We start from the raw sequence: 21,614 nt of genomic DNA, 5'->3' as shown, positions 1-21,614 counted from the left end.
TCTATAGCTAGAGGAGTGGGGGCCCAGATTGTATCTCGGCTTCCCACTAATTTTTTGTAGGTTGTATGACTTCATCAGTTTTTGAAATATAATAATAATAATAATAATAATAATAATAATATTACTACTATAACAATAATCATAATAACAAAAACAATAATCATAACACCACCAACAACAATAACAATAATCACAATAACAACAACAATAATCATACAAACAATAACATAATAATAATAATAATAATAATAATAATAATAATAATAATAATAATAATAATAATAATCATAATAATAAAAAAAATAAAAATAATAAAAAATAACAACATTACATTAAGAAAGAACTAACAACAAAGTTGAAGTTTTATTATTAATTCTCTACTTTTGTTAACATCATAAATTATTTATTGCAAATAATTAAATTATTAATATCAACTCCATATTGAAAAATGTTCTGTAGTAACTTTTGAAAATATGTACAATATGACCGACCTACAATAATGCTACATTGAAATGTCACATGTGTTGACAGAAAATCTATATGCATCATCAGAAAATCTTATCTTTTACTGTTATGTGTACCCCATGAATTGAAATGTCAAACAAAAGAAACCTACAAACCCTATCACAAATGTAGAAATTCTGTAAACCTTATCGAAAATCATATCTCTTATACTTTTGTGCCAATATATCATAAACACCAATTATTTGTTTTGAATTATTTTAGAAGTTATATAAGAAGGTTGTACTTCATGGTTCAAAACATAAAAATAAGTATCATTTCTGCAACAAAACTCTCCTCCTCTCAACCAAAAAATATTACAAAATGAACTTTGATTCAAATTCTTCTAGTTCATCTAGTTCAGGGTTATTTGATTACATGGTGAACGAATATGTAGAGTGGCATGAATCAATTACCCAAAGGCGAAAAGAAGAAGAATTGATTGAGGAAGCAATCAATACAACTGTTGTTCCCCTTGTAACCTCTACTCATCAGCCCCCCTTCACTCCTAAACCTACGTACCAAAGGTGGTATGTACCAAGAGATCAAGAATATGCTGATGTACAATTATATAACGACTACTTTAGTCCACAACCATTGTACACAAACGATATGTTCCGTCGACGGTTTCGGATGCATAAGAATGTGTTCACACTCATTGTTAATCAACTAAGAGAAAGTAATGTTTACTTTCAACAAAGGTCGAATGCCACCGGAAGACTAGGTGCATCCCCCCTCCAAAAATGCACTGCAGCAATTCGGATGTTAGCATACGGTACATCAGCCGATGCAGTTGGCGAATATCTTAAAATCGCGTCAAGTACCGCAAGGGAATGTCTCGCTCACTTTGTTGAAGGAGTCGTCTTTGAGTTTAGACCAGAGTACTTGAGGAGGGCGAATACTACGGATACTGAACGACTCCTCCGTGAAAGTTATAGTCGTGGATTTCCTTGTATGACGGGAAGCATTGATTGCATGAACTGGGAGTGTAAAAATTGTCCACGTGCTTGGAAAGAAATGTATCAAGATAGAAGTAAAACAACAACCATGAGCTTAGAGGACTTTGCTTCACAAGACTTGTGGATATGACATGCCTTTTTTGGTACACTAGGTTCTTGTAATGATATAAATATCCTCCAACGGTCACCAGTGTTCTCTGATATATGTGAGGGCAGAGCTCCAGAGGTTAGCTTTAATGTCAACGAAAATACATACAATATGGGTTATTATCTTACAAACGGTATCTATCCAAAATGGGCAACATTTATCCCAACAATCAAACACCCACAAACCGCTAAGCACAAATTATTTACCAAGAAGCAAGAGAATTATTGAAAAGACGTTGAACGTGCCTTTGGAGTGTTACAAGCTCGATTTGCAATAATACGTCAACCAGGTCTAGCATGGTCGACTGAAATTTTATGGAAAATCGTAATGGCTTGTATTATCATGCACAATATGATTGTTGAAGATGAGCGAGATGGATATTTGCATTACGATGCATCTGAATTTATCAATGATCAACCGCAAAATGTAGTTGGGTCATCATCTGGTAACAACAACCAACCATTTACCGTGAGAAGTTGACGATTGGATAGGCTCAATTTAAGTGGTTATATGGCAAATAGAAATAATGTTCGTGATAAGGAGACCCATATTGCATTAAAAAATGACTTGGTTGGGCATATGTGGGGATGTTTCGGCAACAAATGAATAGATGAGCAAAGTCACTTTTAATGAAGATTGTGTTTCATATTTTTATGTATCTCTTTGTTTTATAAACTATGTAATTTAAATTTTATATTACTATTGTATTTTTCATTTCAAAAATTAGAAAAAAAAAGCTTACATATTTAAGTGATTATTAAGATTGTACTGTAGTAAATATAATGTTCTAATTAAAATAATAAAACAATTAACAATGTCTTAGTTTTATTACATAATTATGTAAGTTTAATAATTACAAATTCAAAGAAAGAATAGATGATTGGGTATTGATAAAAATTAGGAGAGAGAGTGGTGAGTAACCTTACCCTTGTAGATAAACAAATAAGGTGACTCATAATAGTAACTTTAAGATAGTGGAAAGTGAGGTGAGAGATGATTTGGAAGAGAGAGAAATAAATGAGATGAGTTGTAATGGTGGTGAGTTACCCACCATTGCTCATGCTCTTAGAGAACCACAAGTAGGGATGACAATATTAAGTGGATATTCGCTACCCCGCTATACCCCGCTACACCCCGCAATAAATAAATGGAGGAAAATCCAGATTAAATGGATGAGAAGCGGGTGACGGATGAAGCGGGTGATGGATCGGATGTGGATGATACTTTTTTCACCCGCTAACCAGCCACCCACTCGATGTTTAGCTTATATTAAATTTTTAATCTAAGAATTTTAATAATAAAATATGAAATGTGCAAGAGATTACTTGATTTTCTTGTTGCCAAATAATTTTTCAAACAATACGTTGTTATTGTTTCCTTTTTTATTAATATTGTTTCCTATTTTATTAATAAAATTAAAAAAAAAATTATTATTTAAATAACCGAAAATTAGAGTTTCATGTGAGTTTTTTTTTTCTTCACTTTAATACTTATCCATTAGTCATCCGCTCTTCCTGTTTCATCCGCATATGATGGACAGACGAATATGGATGATGGGTGAAGCGGTGGCGGATGGATGTAGATGGAGCGATTAGAATAATGGATGGATGCAGGTGAAGCTCCACTCGATCCGAATCCAATCCATTGCCATCTTTAGCCACAAAGGCAGATAATGAGAATCGATCCTAAGATTCCTCTAACCACTTTAGTTATCTCACACTCTTCAACAACTAAATTTGTGATATAAGACCAAATCAAAAGAGCTTTCGAACATGATTAGCTATTTCATGCATCTTAACCGTCCTTACTTTTAATACTACAATAAATATATTACGATTTTGCCCCTTAATAAACAAACGAAATACAGAGTATGCTAATTACTCCGTAAGAAGATAAATTGGGGGCTCCCTCAGACATGAAAGGCCTGTTCACTTCAACTTAATTTCAGTTCAGTCCAGTTCAACTCCAATCAGTTCAATTCAGTTCAACTCTTAATTTTCTTCTCTCGTAAAATATTCATTTCAGCTCAGTTCAGTTCCGTTCAGTTCAGTTCAACTCTTAATTTTTTTCTCTCATAAAATATTCAATTCATTTCAGCTCAGTTCAGTTTAGTTTAGTTCAGTTCAGCTCCAATCAGTTCAGTACAGTTTAATTGAGTTCAGCTTAATTCAGGAAATACGAGCAGACCCGAAATAGATATTTACGGAAAATCGAAATAAAGTAATAAAGTATGTAAACCAAGTATTGTTAATTATAGTTAAACAATAAGAAAGGCAAGTTTTGCCAGTGCAACCTCATCCAAAGCGAAACCTTGATGCTCTAAAACCCCATAACAATGGCGGTCACCTCTAAAACCCTTCCAATTCCTCCATCACCAGACTCCTTAAACTCTCTCTACCCTAAAACCCATCTTCCCAAATCTCTTTCTCTCACCAAAACTCACCCTCTTTCTCTTCGAAAACTCCCTCAATTCTCCCTTCTCAACCCCAATTCCAGCTCCACAACCACCACTACCACCAACTCCACCTCTCGAATTACCGAGCTTTGCTTCCATGGAAGCTTAGATGAAGCTCTCAACCTTCTCAATTCAGTTGTTAAAGACCTCAATCTGTTTGTTGAAGACGACGCCATTGTTGCTCTGCTGAAGCTTTGCGAATGGCGGAGAGCGGTGAAGCAAGGTTTGCAGGTATATTCCTATATTTGTGACTCGAAAAAGATTAAGAGTTTTGATATCAGACTTGGAAATGCATTGTTGAGTATGTTTGTGAGGTTGGGTAAATTGAATGATGCTTGGTATGTGTTTGGTAAAATGGAGGAGAGAGATTTGTTTTCATGGAATGTGTTAATTGGTGGGTATGCGAAAGCCGGGTTTTTCGACGAGGCATTGATTCTGTATCATAAGATGTTATGGGCTGGTGTTAGGCCTGATGAGTATACTTTCCCTTGTGTTTTGAGGACTTGTGGCGGTATGCCGGATTTAGCGAGGGGTAGGGAGGTTCATGTTCATGTAATTCGATATGGTTTCGAGTCTAACATCGATGTGATTAATGCTTTGATTACAATGTATGTGAAATGTGGTGAAATTGTTAGTGCACGCTTGGTGTTTGATAGAATGCCTCAAAGAGATAGGATTTCATGGAATGCAATGATTTCGGGGTGTGTAGAGAACGGAGAGTGTTACGAGGGGCTACGATTGTTTCTTATGATGCGTGAAGTTGGGGTTATTCCGGATTTGATGACTATGACATGTGTAGTTTCGGCTTGTGAGGGTGTGGGTGATGAGAGGTTAGGGAGGGAAGTTCATGGATATGCTATAACCAGTGGTTTAAGTGTTGAAGTTGCAGTTTGTAATTCATTAATTCAAATGTGTATAGGTACTGGAAATTGGGTTGAAGCAGAAAGAATTTTTGCTAATATGCCATGTAAAGATGTAGTGACATGGACCTCAATGATTTCTGGATATGAAAATAATGGTTTTCCTGAAAAGGCGATACAAAGTTTTAAATTAATGGAGAGTGAAGGTATCATGCCAGATGAGATCACTATCTCTAGTGTCATATCAGCTTGTGCGTCGTTGAGTCTTCTAGATATGGGTATGAAACTTCATGATTTAGCTGTTAGAACAGGATACATTTCATATGTAATTGTCTCTAATACACTAATTGATATGTACTCCAAGTGTAAATGTATTGACACGGCTTTGGAAGTTTTCCATCAAATCAAAGACAAGAACATAATATCGTGGACTTCAATCATCGCTGGGCTTCGACAAAACAACAGGAGCTTTGAGGCATTATTTTTCTTTCGGCAGATGAAACTTTCTTTAAATCCTAATTCAGTCACTTTGATTTCTGCCCTTTCTGCATGTGGTAGAATAGGAGCACTAATGTGTGGAAAAGAAATCCATGCATATGCCTTAAGGACCATGTTGCCATTCGATGGGTATGTACCAAATGCAATTTTAGATATGTATGTTAGGTGTGGTAGGATGGGACTTGCATGGAACCAGTTCAATGGATGGGGTAAAGACATTGCTGCATGGAATATTATGCTCACTGGTTTTGCAGACCGAAAGCTGGGAGTACTTGCTGTGGAGTTCTTTCATAAAATGATAGCTTCTAATGTGAACCCAGATGAAATCACCTTTATAGCGTTACTTTGTGCCTGTAGTAGGACTGGCATGGTGGCTGAAGGGTTAGAATATTTTGACAGCATGGAAACTAAGTATTGTGTTTCTCGAAATCTGAAGCATTATGCTTGCATAGTTGATTTGCTAGGACGTGCTGGTAATTTAGAGGATGCTTATGCATTTATTCAAAATATGCCTCTTGAGCCAGATCCAGCTATTTGGGGAGCCTTATTGAATGCTTGTAGGATTCATCAGAATGTCAAGCTTGGGGAACTTGCAGCAAAGAAAATCTTTGAAGTTGATAAACATAGTATTGGATATTATGTTCTTTTGTGTAATCTATATGCTGGTTGTGATAAATGGAATGAACTTGCTAGAGTGAGAAAGACGATGAAGGAGAGAGGTTTAATTGTTGACCCTGGCTGTAGTTGGATAGAAGTGAAGGGGAAAGTACATGCATTCCTCAGTGATGATGAGTCCCATCCTGAGATAAAAGAAGTACATGCCGTTCTGAAATCCTTTTATGAGAGAATGGAAGCAGCTGGAATTGATAAGGCTGAGATTCTTTCTGAAAATGCTTCAAAAGCAGAGGTATTCTGTGGTCATAGCGAAAGACTGGCCATTGGATTTGGGCTTATCAACTCTGCCCCAGGAACACCTATTTGGGTTACTAAAAATCTTTATATGTGTAAAAGCTGTCATAATATTGTAAAATTTATTTCAAAAGTTGTTAGACGAGAAATTTGTGTTAGGGATACTGAACATTTTCACCACTTCAGGAATGGTGTTTGCTCTTGCAGTGATGAGGATTACAAGGAAACATTGTATATTAGTCATACTTCGTGTACAATGTAGTTGTAAATATAATTATCCCAACATTTTTGTACCATAAAGGGCTTTCTTCACTTTGAAATGGCTCTATGAAACTGGTGGTTGCAGCTTTGCTGCTGATACTACCTCACAGTTATAGTGTCCGCATCTTGATCATAGATCTCATACAAGAACACTGGTCAAGTTTCTAAGACATATAGTCTTTAGAAACTTGGTATCTTTAGTAGCCACAAACTGCACTACCATTATATTTGAAAGGCATAAAAGCCTTAAGAATCTGTATGCATTGGTCAGTTTGAAATTTAGGCAAGTATCAAACTTTTTTTACATTCTTTTTATTTATTTTGTTCAGAATAAAAGATAATACATTTGCAAAACTAACTTTTATTTAAATTAGCAGCTTATGCTGTCTAAAGATACACTAGACTACCAAAACTAACTTATTTTTATTCTTTGGAATAGATCTAATTAAAATTGGCTCGTGCTGAGTACTCTGTTGAGCCAGTGACTGCAGCTATTCTTTCGATCCTGAACCTCTTCAGTTCATCTCTGTGAGTACGGAGCTGATTCAATTTATCTGGAGTACTGGAGCCTGTTGTGATTCTTTTCTTGAGGATTTAATAGAGTAGAAGGGTATGTCAAGTTTTTATATAATTTTTTTTCATTTTTAAATAGATTTTTGGAAACTTTGCGTATCTGCTGTGCCAGTTGACCGTCATAGATTTTTGCTTGTAATGATAATTGTTTACACTTAACAAAATTGTGAGATACACTGGTGCTGGAACTAGGGGTGTGAATTGGAGGACTGGATAGGACATTGCCAACTTCAATTCTAATCCAAAAATTTTGTGACTCCGATATTTGAATCTAAGTCCAATCCAAACATTTTCAATTCTAGTCTAATAACATCTGGACTTAGATATTTGAGTACTAATCGTATAGTCAGATCCAAACTTTTTCATGTCCAGTTTGGTCCGATCAATTTGGGCTGGGTTTTATTGGAGTTTGGCCTTTTGTCGGTTCACTTAGGGCTGATTTGGTTCGTTAAATTGGATTGGATTGGTAAGGACTAAGGAGGTATGGATTTAAAATCCCATACTAGTTTGAAATTGTTTGGTTTATTGTTGGAACGTTTCCACATATCATCAATGGAATGGATTGTGAATCATAGGGAATTAGATAAATATGAGATTCTGCTACGAACTGCGTGGTCAAAGAATTAAATTAACAGAATTTAAGCTCAAGAATATGGAAGAGGACAGTTGATAGATGGATAGTTAATCAAACAGTTGTCAAGATACAAACTAATGGCTTTAGGCCATAACTCTTCAAGGGTTCCGATACACTTTTCTGAATAGTTTCTCTCTGCTATGGCTACATCTATTTATAGTACTTCTCATACTCTCCTTCCTACATGACATGGCCTATAGCCTTAATTGATACATTTACTACTCCTTGTCCTCATCCTAAAAGCACAAAAGTAAAGCTAATAAGACCCCGCCTTAGGAGAGTGAGGGGTGAAAGGACAAAAAGCTCCAAGTGCACGGAGACTCATTACTCATCATCAATCAAATTTCCCATCTGGAGTGTCTGGATCGGAAATGCCTTCAGTTATTCTTCAGGGGATTCCGCTCTTCCGGAACCGGTACAGAAATGGGTGCTTTTTCCAGGCGACTTATTTAGATTTAGGGGCCGGATTGAGCCATTTAATAGCTTCATTTCGACTTTTTCTTCCCGGTTCAATATTTTTTTTTGAAGGTCCAGGAAAATAGCGAAGCCGAGGCCGCTTCTCGAAAAAGAGGGGTCAGATGAGCTTTTGGGGAGCTACAGTAATTACAAACTTAGCTGGCCAAAGGGCCGGGAAAAGAGTCGGGTTGATCAGGCAGCCTACGTCGGCTAGACATTTTTTCTGCCGCAGAAGGCCCTGCGGATGGGACCTTTTCTCGAAAAATTCTGTATCGGACGAAAAGAAAAAAACAGTGTTAAGCCAAACTGGCAGACTGCAGCTTAAGGCCTTGCTTGTGGGTGTTGCGGGTTGCTGCTGCTCTCTTGCTGTTGTTGGTTCTGTCGCTGGCTCTGTTCTGGTCCCCTCTGTCTTCTACTGTAGGTGTAACGGATAGGTGGTGAGGAGTGGTTCATTGCAGTTCTAGAGGGATACAGTAGAGTAAAAATCCTTTGGTATGAGGTTTTGTAGTTAAAATCCAACTAAACAATTGAATGGAGGAAATTTTGACTTTTAACACCATAAGAAAGACAAAATTTGTTTTTAACACTATAGTAGATAATTCTATTTTCATGTCGTGGGCTGCTGGCTAATGCAGATGCCTTGGTTCTCCCTAAGCTTGCTGCTGTTAACAATAATTTATTTGCGCAAATTGATGGCTATAAGCCTGTAAGTGTTTATATGTTGTGTGTAAACGTTATGTCGTCTTTTGTCCATTGCAAGGGATATGTCATATGTGGGAGCTCTAAAGGCTATGTTTATGTTATTAGGTGCGCAAAAGGCCTTTGAACAAAAAGGAGCTTACTCGAAAAGAAGATGATGTAGTTACTGTTTACGACAATGCTTTGACTGTTCATGAACCCAAATTGAAGGTATCTATATTTCTGTATGCAGTGAGAACTTGAGATTAGCTTTCTATTGGATAAAGCCGACTGTGGGTTTTAGTGTTTTATTGTTTACTCTTTCTGTCCTTGAAATTATTCTATTTTAAATTGTGAAATTACTCCTTATTTTACTTTTGCCCTTACATATGAAAGGTGGACTTAACAGCATACGTTGAGAAGCATGAATTTTGTTTTGATGCTGTTCTGGATGAGCATGTAACAAATGATGAGGTTTTCCATTTTTTGAATTTAAGTTATTTTGGTTATAATAATAGACATATAGTAATGTTCATGTGTATTCTGTTTCGCTATCCCTCATTTCTTTTTCCATCAGGTATATTGTGATACAGTTGAACCAATCATTCCAACCATATTTCAGCGCACAAAGGCAACATGCTTTGCATATGGTCAAACTGGTATGTAGGGTTTCTTTTCTCTGTTTACTGGTCTGCAATGTGAAATATAGGATTGTGTTCATGCTTTTTTTTTGTCAGTTTTCGCTCATGCAAGTTTGAATTATAGTATTTTTTTTTTATTTTTTTATTTTTTATTTTTTTTTTTTATCAACTCCTTCAGAGTTTGTGATAAAATTAATTGTTATTTGTTCGTCAAGATCTCCACTACTGGTACTTTAGTGGGCTGTAGTGGAAGCAACTTCTTAGGGATTATTTGCTGTTACTTTCTTTGCTGGATTAATATACGAGAGGATAGACTTGTAGTTCTAACTTATTGTTAGTTCTCACACTTTGGAGCTTAAGCTTTGAATGGTAGTAACCAGAAATATACATGCTAGATATGCCTAGTAGAGGGGTGCTAACATGTGCATTTTTTATCATCTTAAGGAAATGAAATGATCCTTCGAGTGAGTAAGCCGAGGGAACATTATTGCTGCAAGCAGCTGTTCTGTGCTCATGCTATGGGTTTGCTGATATACAAGGGAAGGTGGGAGCTTTGAGGGGTGATGGTGAGTGAGAAAACAATTCCTGCTATTGCAATTCAAAATATTAAATAATATTGTAAAACTTAAAATGATAATAGATTCATGATAAGACTAAGACGGTCTAGTTTGCCAGTTAACTGTTAATTTCATAGGATTTTCCATGAGGATTCTGGTGCACAGCACATTAGTCTGTGTTGATCGAAATTCAATATGATGAGGGTTTACAGGATCAGTTATTCTGAACAAAAACTTTTCGCCTGTAATAGGGTAGTTTTGCACTTGGTAACTCACAATGTAGCATGGAGTTTTAGAAAATTTTGTTGGTGAAATACTAGGTGACTATGTGGATTTGTTGGTGGGATGGTTGGGAAGTAGATACATAGCTCTGCCAGCCATTCCAGACCAACAATATACTTCGTATATTGATTATTGTCCTGGAAAGTTGAACTTTGATCTAATAGCGGCAATTCTTGCTTTTAGAGTTCACGTCTACAAGGAATTTAGTCAGGTGTCCTGTTGTGCTCACTTATGCTAGAAGGCAGCCAAGAGTAGTCAAGTAACTATTAAGAAATCTTTTCTGTTAAATAAGATTCCAGGTGGAAAATTCTGATTTGTTAGTGCATTTGTAGGGAAAGGTTGTAAGGTGTGGAAAGGAAGTAGTAATGGAAAGGGGACAGAAGTAAGAGAAAGGCATTGAAAAATATATATAGAGTGAGTATTGGGAGAGCTCATTTCTCATAGAGTTGGAATTATCTTGTATTTGAGTCAATCACTTTGATCTATTAATACAACTATCCCTTCCTCTAAACTGCTAATTTGAATTGAATGTTGTAATTTGTAGTAGTGTCATGTCAATTACGGTAGAATATTGTCCAGTAGAATCTGACATTCTAGTGCAGTATATGCTACTTCTAGAGCAATGATTTGTATGCATTTCAAGCATTACACTTCATCCAGTTGCCAAATTATTTGATAGTGAAATTGCTCCTAAATAAGGAAAGCAAAGAAAATTACATTTCTTTCATTCTGTGTAGTTGAAAGTATGGGCAGAACAACCCTTTGGGATAATGAAACATCAAGAAATTCTACTAAGCTGCCGTCTCTGAGGAAGATTAAATAGTGTAGCCATACTGACATCTTAACTTCACTCATGTTGGCTGAGTTTTCGCCTTACCTTTTCCATCATGCTGACATCTAAGAACATTCATCCAACTTTGCAGCATTCTATTTATTCAGTTATATGCAATTTGATGACATTGTCGGGCATTCGCTTGTATGAAGTGGTTTGAACTTACCCGAGCTTTGACTTGTCTGCACCATTCTGTTTTGTTTGCTTGGTGTTTAGTGATCTGGCAAATTTTTTTAGCTTTAATTGTATGAATCAGGACTTTCTCAGTTTCTTAAGTGGTATGTCTCATCTGTTTGTTTCTGATACTCTGTAGTGTTTATGATTCATTTGTTCACTCACATGTCATTTGCACTAAGCAAAGAACAGCAATTATGTTGTGTATTGCTTCACGTCACGTTTAGCTTTTTGTTTAGAAGTCTCTCTATTTTGTATGCAGATCCTAGATGTTAGTAGTGACGTGGGGAAAACTAGGTCGTTGTCTTAATTATTCTTCCCTAGGGTCAAACAAAATTTGTAATCAATCAACTAACCAAAATACTTGTATAATGACAAGCTAAAAAGGTCGAACCACTAGAAATGGGGGTTAGATGCTATAGTCTTAGGTCAAGTTATTTTGAAAAGTAAATGGTAATTGAAGTGTGACTAAGGTCTCAATCAACTAAGCTATGTAGAAATTCGATATAACAAACACTAGGGATTAAGGATCCACACGCAAGTTAGATAATCATGCTAAACGAAGAAAACTCAATCGATTCAAACGTTGTAAAGGAAAATAGTAATTGTAATCAAGAGGATTCAAAAGCTATCTCCTATAAGTCAAGCTAGGGTTCACTAGGAATGACTAACTAGGAAAATTCACAATGAAATTCAATCAATTAAAGCAATTCCCAAATCAAGGCTTCATGTCATTGGAAATCACAATGCAATCTAGCTTGATTATCAAGGTTGATCACTTCTAGTCAAATCAATCACATGCACAATTCTATCAACCAATTTAATTACAACATTCTAATCAATCATGAATCATCAACTAGCAATAATCATCATTCATGTATGCTTCACCATCTCCCTAGCAACTAATGTACTCACTAGACATTAAGATTGAAGAACAAAACTAATTGAATCACAAACATCATCATCTCAAGCTTAATCAAGTAGAAATTCAAATCAATCAAACTTTTAAACCAAAAGATCAACAATCAAGCAATCATACAAGAATCAAAAGTAAAATCAAGCAATAGAAAAGAATTAAAGGAAGAAAATCTCACTAATTATCATTGATTAAGGAAGAAATCCAAGCTTAATTGAAGTACAAATCAAGTATTCAAGTGTTTCTCTCTCTACTTTCTCTCTCTACTAAATCCGAAAATTCACTAATTGTACTAGAAAAAACGTCGTCCCCTAAAAATGGAAAGGTCCAAGGTATTTATAGCAAGGGAAGAAAAGAGGCTCGGCTAGCCTCTGGTGCGCACGCACAGCAGGGCCTGCTCACATGCACCACCTGCTGTTGGTTGTGGCGCGCAGCTCCATTGCTGCGATGCACCGAGCCTAGCAGCAGCCGCACATGAGCCTTGCGCGCCCAAGCATCCCCATAGTCGACGCTCTCATGTGATGCTCACGAGGGGGGCAGCCTCACCAAGACATGTGATGAGGGTGATGCACGAGAGAGCTAATGCTAAGAGTGGAAGTTTGCTTCTTATCTTGAATTCTAGCCAACCAAATAATATGAGGTCTTGTCCCGAGCATCCAAAAGATTTGGAGAACCTTCCAAAGTAAATTCCGAGGCCCGAGCAAGTCCTACAATGAAAGAAAGTAGAGCAAGTAAAATAGAAAAAACGAAAATACCCTTAAAATGCAAGAAATCACAAAATAAGAGAAACGAAGAAACTAAAGCATAAATGAACAAAACCAAGGCATTAATCAAGGAGAAAAACTATAACAGAAGAGGAAAACATCCTAAAAATGCTACCAAATGAGTGCCATTAATGACACTCATCAAATTCCCCCAAGCTAGACTTTTGCTCGTCCTCGAGCAAAACAAAAGTGAGAAAAAGGAAAAAGAAAGTGAATGACACTCACATGATAGCTTATTCAAATAAAAAGAAGAAAAGGGATTAGAAATATACACTAACTCACTAACGTAGGAATTACGGTTGTTTTTAGCTACAACAAGCCCTTAAAACCCCAAAGACGCCAATGAGGACGAGTGAGATCTTGTAAGGGTTTCCAAAAGAGATTAACTCATAACTCTCAAAGTAAAACGAGGCAAAGCACAAAAAGGAAAGAAAAAGGCAAAAACAAAAGAACACAAATGCTTTTACAATGGACCTTTGCAAATAGACAAAACACAAATAGATACCAAGCTTTCTAAACAAACAAGGGTAAGCACGTTTCAAGATATCCAAGGTTGATTGAAATATAATGTATGCTAAGCATAGAGAACTAACAAGACACGATTCACCATCATCCCAAACAATCTTACCGCGTTCTCCCTACTAGCTTCAAATCCACCTGTAGTGAGCATCTCAATGATTTCTCGAAGGAACCGGAAAAGAAAAGACTTTGTGGCTACTCGACTTCTTGACTATGTAAACTGCTTCATAGGCTTGACCCATAACTTTCTCCACCGACTTTTGACTCAACCATAAAGGTCAAAAGGGCTTTTTAAGATTGTAATGTATGGGCGAAAAGGGTAAAGGTAGGCTAAAATTTGAAATTTGGTAGTATACCTAAATTGTGAAGCAAAGAATGGTCAATTCTTAACACCATAACCAAGTAATCACTAAACAAAAACACCAACACCCCCAAGCTTATTCGAAACAAAGATCACAAATATATATACAAATACCATAAGAACGCTTTCCCCCAAGCTTGAATATAACATTGTCCTCAATGCTCTAAATAGGGAGAATAACAGTAACATCAAAATATTTTTGAGCTTTTCATTTTCTCATTTTTATCACTTTTGCCAAAGCATATGTAAGTGCTTTTCTTTTTCTCATTTTTTTCATTTTTTCTATTTTTCACTTTATTGCTATGCCCTCGCCTCTTTTAACTATGGATGGCATTTTCAACTTTGCAATTGCCATTATTCACATAAAATTCACAATACAACTTGCTTTCATTAAAAGAACCAAATATTCAAACCCATACACCATGAACTCCAACAATAAGGACCAATTTGCTTCACAAAAACCAAGAGTGGAAACTAAAATGAAACAAATGGCTCAAAAGCTAAATATATGGCTTGAAAAGAATGTATAAGACTCAAATGGTTAGCAAGTAGGCAAATGTAAACCCAAAACCAAAAAGATAGATACTATCCTAGAAAAAGAAAGATTACCACCACGAAAAGATGCCTTTGTCCTTCCTAAATGGTTCGATTGCGATCTCGGAAGACAAAAGTCAAATTCTAGATAAAGTAAACGATATTCAAGAATCCATGTGCCGCTCATGCAAAATAGGTAGAAGGCTAGAAGAAATGAAACCTCACATGGTGGTAGCAAAAACTCACTTTTGGTTTCAAATCCATTAAAGGAAGCAACACCATCTTACCACAAACAAGTAGATTAGGGCTTCAAGGTCCGGAAAGTTCTTAACAAACTACCTTAGCATACGCTATCCTAGAATTAATCGAGAATACTCTCAAACCGTGCGAACCATTATTATTTAGGAAGGTTAATATCCAAAAATGTAAGTCCGTAAGGTACTAATTCCAAAGCAAAAGCAAAGAAAACTTTGCTTCAAAAGAAAATCTTTATTTTTTATTTTTTTATTTTTCAAGGAAGAAAATAGAAAAGAAAGAAAATGAAAAAGAATAAGAAATGAAAAAAAAAGGAAAAAGTAAAAGAAAAGCACAAGGATACAAGCCAAATCAAATAAATCCCAATCGACAAACAAGTGGTCATTCGACTACAACGTCAATAACCCCAAACACTCTATGGTGTTGATAGCAAACATTCTCGAACCATTCAACTCTTCCTAATCTAAACCTAAACTATGCATACACAAAGAAAAGTAAAAGAGAGAAGAAAAATAGAAAGTTCTCACCAAGCGATCCCGAGTTAAAAGAACAAGTGTGACAATAAGTTATTTCTCACTAAATTCCATGCGCCATATGCTCCAACAAAGGACATAGAACGTGAGACAAAAAGAAGGAAAAAAAAGAAAAATCTACACAAAAGAAGGTTAGTAACTTCATGAAGAACAAAGAAAAGAAGAGAAACTAAACTATACTAAAGAAATTTGGACACAAAGGGATTTGGATTAGCGGGAATCAAAGGGATTGTAGCATAAATCATTAAGAAGCAGGCATCATAGGAACTGAACAACCAAGAGAACAATCAACAACATTAGGAAACAATAACGCCAATCAAACAATCATCGAGAAACAAACATCAACCAATCAGAAGAATAGAGAAGCATGAGACAGGAAACAACAACCACCAATAATAGCTCATAAAAGAGACCAAAGTGAACCATAAAAGCAAAGAGGAAGGAAATGAAACACATTAAGATCAACTAAATAGTCCCCCAAGCTTGAAAAGAACTACCCCCCAAAGTTCAAAACCTAACATCAAGTAGGCATAAGAAAGACATCAAAGTAAAGCAAGCAAGTAAGGGGGGTAGCTAAAAAGGAATCACTCGGCGCTATGGTAAGGGGTAGAATGGGTACTCCCCTCACTGGTCTCTGAAATAGCATGACTAGAGCTCATAAAATCACCTACCACCATAGGAGCCTTACCCTTTACCCTACCCTCTCTCCTAGCCTTATCTTCCTCAAAGAACTACGACCAATAATCCAAAATAGGCTCACCCGAAAGTCCCCACCTACCAAAAGTCTCGGGGTTAGGAAAGGGCTTAGGGTTTAACGGGTCATAATCAAAATCGCATCCCCCGGGCCTCTTGTAGTCATATGTGGCCGCGGTGGTCCCAAGGATTGCATTAGAAGGCAAATGAGGCCCCTCCTAATATGGATAACAAAGAGAAGGTCCATGGTTCAGATCATAGGGAACCCATTGAGGAATAGGCCCTTGTTGGACCGGGAGGTAGGGGTAATTCACCTTACCATAGCGGCGAGTGAATCCTTTTTAGCTACTCCCCTTACTTGCTTGTTTTACTTTGATGCCTTTCTTATGCCTACTTGATGTTAGGTTTTGAGCTTTGGGGGGTAGTTCTTTTCAAGCTTTGGGGGACTATTTAGTTGATCTTGATGTGTTTCCTTTCCTTCCCTTTTGCTTTTATGGTTTCACTTTGGTCTCTTTTATGAGCTATTGTTGGTGGTTGTTGTTTCCTGTCTCATGCTTCTTTATTCTTCTGATTAGTTGATGTTTGTTTCTCGATGATTGTTTGATTGGCGTTATTGTTTCCTGATGTTGTTGATTGTTCTCTTGGTTGTTCAGTTCCTATGATATCTGATTCTTGATGATTTATGCTACTATTCCTTTGATTCCCCCTAATCCAAATCCCTTTGTGTCCAAATTTCTTTAAGGTATGCTTGGATTGGGGGTAATATATTAAGGGGGTAATAAAAGTCAAACTTGAAAAAACAAAAGTAATTAGAGGTATTGTTGTTGAAAACATGATGTTTACAAATGAAATAAGGTAATTGTTCCATGAGAAAAACAGAGATGGAGGAATTATTACTCTTGTAATGAGGGTTACCCACCCTCCCCCTAGTGTAACTATTACCCCAAAATAAGGGTATTGATTCCTCTTTCCTTCACCTCACACCATAACATCACTACATAATTTTCTTACAATCACACCATCACTATCTCCTTCTTCCCTATTTTCACATTCATTTTGCTTAATTTGACTTTTATTACCCCCTTAATGTATTACCCCCAATCCAAGCATGCCCTTAGTATAGTTTAGTTTCTCCTCTTTTCTTTTTTTTTCTTTATTCCTCATGAAGTTACTAACCTTCTTTTGTGTAAACTTTTTTTTTTCCCCTTCTTTTTGTCTCACGTTCTAGGTCCTTTGTTGGAGCATATGACGCATGGAATTTGGTGAGAAATAACTTGTTGTCACACTTGTTCTATTAACTCGGGATCGCTTGGTGAGATCTTTCTATTGTTCTTATCTCTTTTACTTTTCTTTCTGTGTGCATAGTTTAGGTTTAGATTAGGAATAGTGGAACGGTTCGAGGATGTTTGCTATCAACACCATAGAGTGTTTGGGGCCATTGACGTTGTAGTCAAATGACCACTTGTTTGTCGATTGAGATTTATGTGATTTGGCTTGCATCCTTGTGCTTTTCTTTTACTATTTCCTTTTCTTTTTCATTTCTTATTCTTTTTCATTTTCTTTCTTTTCTATTTTCTTTTCTTCCTTTTTTTTTTAAAAAAAAAAAAAAGGAATTTCTTTTGAGGCAAGTTATCTCTTTATCTTGTATTTGCTTTTGCTTTGGAATTAGTACCTTACGGACTTGCATTTTTGGATATTAACCTTCCTAAATAATAATGGTTCGCACGGTTTGAGAGGATGCCCGATTGATTCTAGGATAGCGTATGCTAAGGTAGTTTGTTAAGAACTTTCCAGACCTTGAAGCCCTTATTTACTTGTTTGTGGTAAGATGGTGTTGCTTCCTTTAATGGATATGAAACCAAAAGTGAGTTTTTACTACCACCATGTGAGGTTTCATTTCTTCTAGCCTTATACTTGTTTTGCATAAGCGGAACATGGATCCTTGACTATCGCTTACTTTATCTAGAATTTGACTTTTATCTTCTGAGATGGCGACCGAACCATTTAGGAAGGACAAAAGCATCTTTTCGTGGTGGTAATCTTTCTTTTTCTAGGATAGTATCTATCTTTTTTGTTTTGGGTTTACATTTGCCTACTTGCCAACCATTTGAGCCTTATGCATTCTTTTCAAGCCATATATTTAGCTTTTGAGCCATTTGTTTCATTTTTGTTTCCACTATTGGTGTTTGTGAAGCAAATTGGTCCTTATTGTTGGAGTTCATGGTGTATGGGTTTGAATATTTGGTTCTTTTAATGGAAGCAAGTTGTATTGTGAATTTTATGTAAATAATGCAATTGCCAAGTTGAAAAACTGTCCATAGTTAAAAGAGGCGAGGACATAGCAATAAAGTGAAAAATAGAAAAAATGAAAAAAAAAAAATGAGAAAAAGCAAAGTACTTGCATATGCTTTGGCAAAAGTGAAAAAAATGAGAAAATGAAAAGCTCAAAAATATTTTGATTTAAGTGTTATCCTCCCTATTTAGAGCATTGAGTACAATGCTATATTCAAGCTTGGAGGAAAGCGTTCTTAGGCTATTTGTATATATGTTTGTGATCTTTGTTTCGAATAAGCTTGGGGGTGTTGGTGTTTTTCTTTAGTGATTACTTGGTTATGGTGTTAAAAATTGGCCATTCTTTGCTTCATAATTTAGGTATACTACAAAATTTCAAATTTTAGCCTACCTTTACCCTTTTTGCCCAATACATTACAACCTTAAAAAGCCCTTTTGACCTTTGTGGTTTAGTCACAAGTCGGTGGAGGGAGATATGGGTCAAGCCTATGGAGCGGTTTGCATAGTCAAGATGTCGAGTAGCCCTAAAGTCTTTTCTTTTCTGGTTCCTTCGAGGTTGAGATGCTCACTAGAGGTGGATTTCAAGCTAGTAGGGAGAACGCGATAAGATTGTTTGGGATGAAGGTGAATCGTGTCTTGTTAGTTCTCTATGCTTAGCATACATTATGTTTCAATCAACCTTGGATATCTTGAAACGTGCTTACGCTTTTGTTTAGAAAGCTTGGTATCTATTTGTGTTTTGTCTATTTTCAATGGGTCATTGTAAAAGCTTTTGTTTTTGCCTTTTTCTTTCCTTTTAGTGCTTTGCCTCGTTTTACTTTGAGAGTTATGGGTTAAATCTCTTTTGGAAACCCTTCCGAGACCTCACTCGTCCTCATTGGCGTCTTTGGGGTTTTAAGGGCTTGTTGTAGCTAAAAACAACCGTAATTCCTACGTTAGTGAGTTAGTGTATATTTCTAATCCCTTTTCTTCTTTTTATTTGAATAAGCTATCATGTGAGTGTCATTCACTTTCTTTTTCCTTTTTCTCCCTTTTGTTTTGCTTGAGGACGAGCAAAAGTCTAGTTTGGGGGAATTTGATGAGTGTCATTTATGGCACTCATTTGGTAGCATTTTTAGGATGTTTTCCTCTTCTTTTATAGTTTTTCTCCTTGATTAATGCCTTGGTTTCGTTCATTTATGCTTTAGTTTCTTCGTTTCCCTTATTTTGTGATTTCTTGCATTTTGTGTAGTTGAAAGTATGGGCAGAACAACCCTTTGGTATATTGAAACATCAAGAAATTCTACTAAGCTACCGTCTCTGAAGAAGATTATATAGTGTAGCCATACTGACATCTTAACTTCACTCATGTTTGCTGAGTTCTCACCTTACCTTTTCCATCATGCTGACATCTGATAATATTCATACAACTTCACAGCATTTTATTCATTCAGTCATATATGCATTTTGATGACATTGTTGGGCATTTGCTTGAATGAAGTGATTTGAACTTACCCGAGCTTTGACTTGTCTGCACCATTCTGTTTTGTTTGCTTGGTGTTTAGTGATCTGGCAAATTTTTTTAGCATTAATTGTATGTATATGTAAGTGGTATGTCTCATCTGGTTGTTTCTGTAGTGTTGATGATTCATTTGTTCTCTCACATGTCATTTGCACTAAGCAAAGAATAGTAATATGTTGTGTATTGTTTCATGTCACGTTTAGCTGTTGTTTAGGAGTCTATTTTTTATGCAGATCCTAGATTTTAGCAGCTAGGTCAGCATTATAAGTAAGTAACTATATGAATATCTTTGTTGCTCAGGGAATACATATAGACAATTCAAGAAACAAAAGCCGTTTGAGTGAAGTTATTGAGGTTTGCACAACACTAATGTATGATTGGGTTATGTGCTTATCTCTGATAGAAGGCACTACAATGCTTGGAAGAATTAAAAAGCTGGCTTGAAGCCACAAGGTTGCTTCGTTGTATAATATCATTTTGTCAGGGGCAACAGAGTACACATGATCCAGAAATCAGAAGCCTGAACATGTTCTTGAGTAATAAAGAATATGGCACAATTCGTAATGTTGATATTGGCACTGCGCCACTGCAGTTCAATGGTTGAGTCTTGAAATGGCGACGAGGTATTAGTGTAAGATTGAGAGGACGGGAGGTGAACTTACTGAAGCTTTGCAGAAGACCATTTCCCACCTGATTGGAGTGCATTTTAGTAACACCTCAGTGGCATGACTGGCATCTTGACCAGATGATGAATTGGAATAAGATGATGTTGATTTATCCTTGTACTTCCTATAACCTTATTTTTCCTAAGATGTTAATAATGACAAATAAGTTAATTATAGGAAAAATATATTACCATTTCTTGAATTACAAACTTTAAATACAAACAGTAAACTAGTTGCTAATTATCTTTTTCCAAAAAGCTGTAATTGAATCATTTTTTCAGTTCATCTAATTTTTTTCCCACTTATATGTGGTATGCTATTCACGTCAAGAGTTACCTCATTGATTTCACTAATTATCTCTATTTCATATTATTTACAACAAATAAATTTGCACAGTTCTAAAAAAATTTGCTTGTGAGTGTTTAATAGGGAAAAAAAAGAGATAGAAATGCATATGATGATGAGAGAGAATAAGATAAAAGATAGAAATGCATATGATGATGAGAGAGAATAAGATAAATGAAGGGTGTTGTTAAACGTCGCTCGCAAATTACATAGTAACGCTCCCATTTTTATAAGAAATTTCCTTTTCTACCCCTAGCATATAATTACGGAATTTCTACTCAACGAGTCACATATTTCACTGTCTAACCTCATTCACTCTCATTTTCTCTCTCTAAAAATTTAAATTTGAAAATTTTATAAAAATCTGAAATTTAACTCCTAAAAAAAAAAATAAATAAAAAAAAAAACCATCACCAACAACCACCTTACAACCACCACTTGAAGAACAAGGCAAAGGGATGGCTGATCCGAGGCGAATTAGGGTGACTTACGGTGGTCGTGGATTAGGTGGCGATGACGGCGGCGAACAGGTAAATTTTTTTTTTTAAAAAAAAAAAAACGGAAATTTGGGACTTCCGCCCAGAAATTCCGAAGTCCCATGGAGGATCCGCCTGAAATTTCCGGATCCTCCATGGGATTTCAAGAATTTCTGGGCGGAAGTCCATATCCGCTTGAAATTTCCGGAAATTCCTTGAAGGATCCGGAAATTTCAGGCGGATCCTCCAAGGGACTTCCGGAATTTCTGGGGCTTTCCGGATCCTCCAAGGAATTTCCGGAATTTCTAGGCGGAAGTCCCAATTTCCTTTTTTTTCGTGAAT

General features: G+C 36.2%; 2 protein-coding genes and 1 long non-coding RNA gene across 5 annotated transcripts; all 3 read left to right on the top strand.

The window, feature by feature from the left end:
• Positions 1-825: 825 nt before the first annotated feature.
• LOC145581139 (uncharacterized) lies at positions 826-1,590 on the top strand. The gene has a single exon (XM_081638202.1). It carries the CDS (start codon positions 826-828, stop codon positions 1,588-1,590), a length of 765 nt encoding a protein of 254 aa, XP_081494328.1.
• Positions 1,591-3,891: 2,301 nt separating this feature from the next.
• Positions 3,892-6,613, top strand: LOC145582201 (pentatricopeptide repeat-containing protein At1g15510, chloroplastic-like). The gene has a single exon (XM_081639203.1). The coding sequence runs from the start codon at positions 3,944-3,946 to the stop codon at positions 6,590-6,592; it is 2,649 nt and encodes an 882-aa protein (XP_081495329.1). The 5' UTR covers positions 3,892-3,943; the 3' UTR covers positions 6,593-6,613.
• A 1,244-nt stretch (positions 6,614-7,857) lies between these two features.
• On the top strand, positions 7,858-20,741 carry LOC145582200 (uncharacterized). 3 transcript variants are annotated; one of them, XR_014099830.1, is made up of 6 exons: positions 7,858-8,746; positions 8,890-8,960; positions 9,062-9,163; positions 9,329-9,406; positions 9,510-9,591; positions 10,018-10,136. It is a non-coding gene; the product is annotated as an uncharacterized LOC145582200 (long non-coding RNA). The 3 variants fall into 3 exon arrangements; XR_014099829.1 differs by lacking the exon at positions 10,018-10,136 and adding an exon at positions 17,222-20,741 and having other exon boundaries at positions 7,858-8,960; XR_014099828.1 differs by having other exon boundaries at positions 7,858-8,960.
• The last annotated feature ends 873 nt before the right edge of the window (positions 20,742-21,614 follow it).

Source organism: Chenopodium album, chromosome 15 (genome assembly GCF_948465745.1).
Source record: "Chenopodium album chromosome 15, dcCheAlbu1.1, whole genome shotgun sequence".
In the NCBI taxonomy this organism is placed as follows: domain Eukaryota; kingdom Viridiplantae; phylum Streptophyta; class Magnoliopsida; order Caryophyllales; family Amaranthaceae; genus Chenopodium; species Chenopodium album.
Note: the sequence above shows the minus strand (reverse complement) of the source record. Positions and strands in the feature narration are given on the sequence as shown.

Coding starts and splice junctions, on each gene's coding strand:
- LOC145581139 (XM_081638202.1), top strand. CDS start 826: ATGAACTTTGATTCAAATTCTTCTAGTTCATCTAGTTCAGGGTTATTT.
- LOC145582201 (XM_081639203.1), top strand. CDS start 3,944: ATGGCGGTCACCTCTAAAACCCTTCCAATTCCTCCATCACCAGACTCC.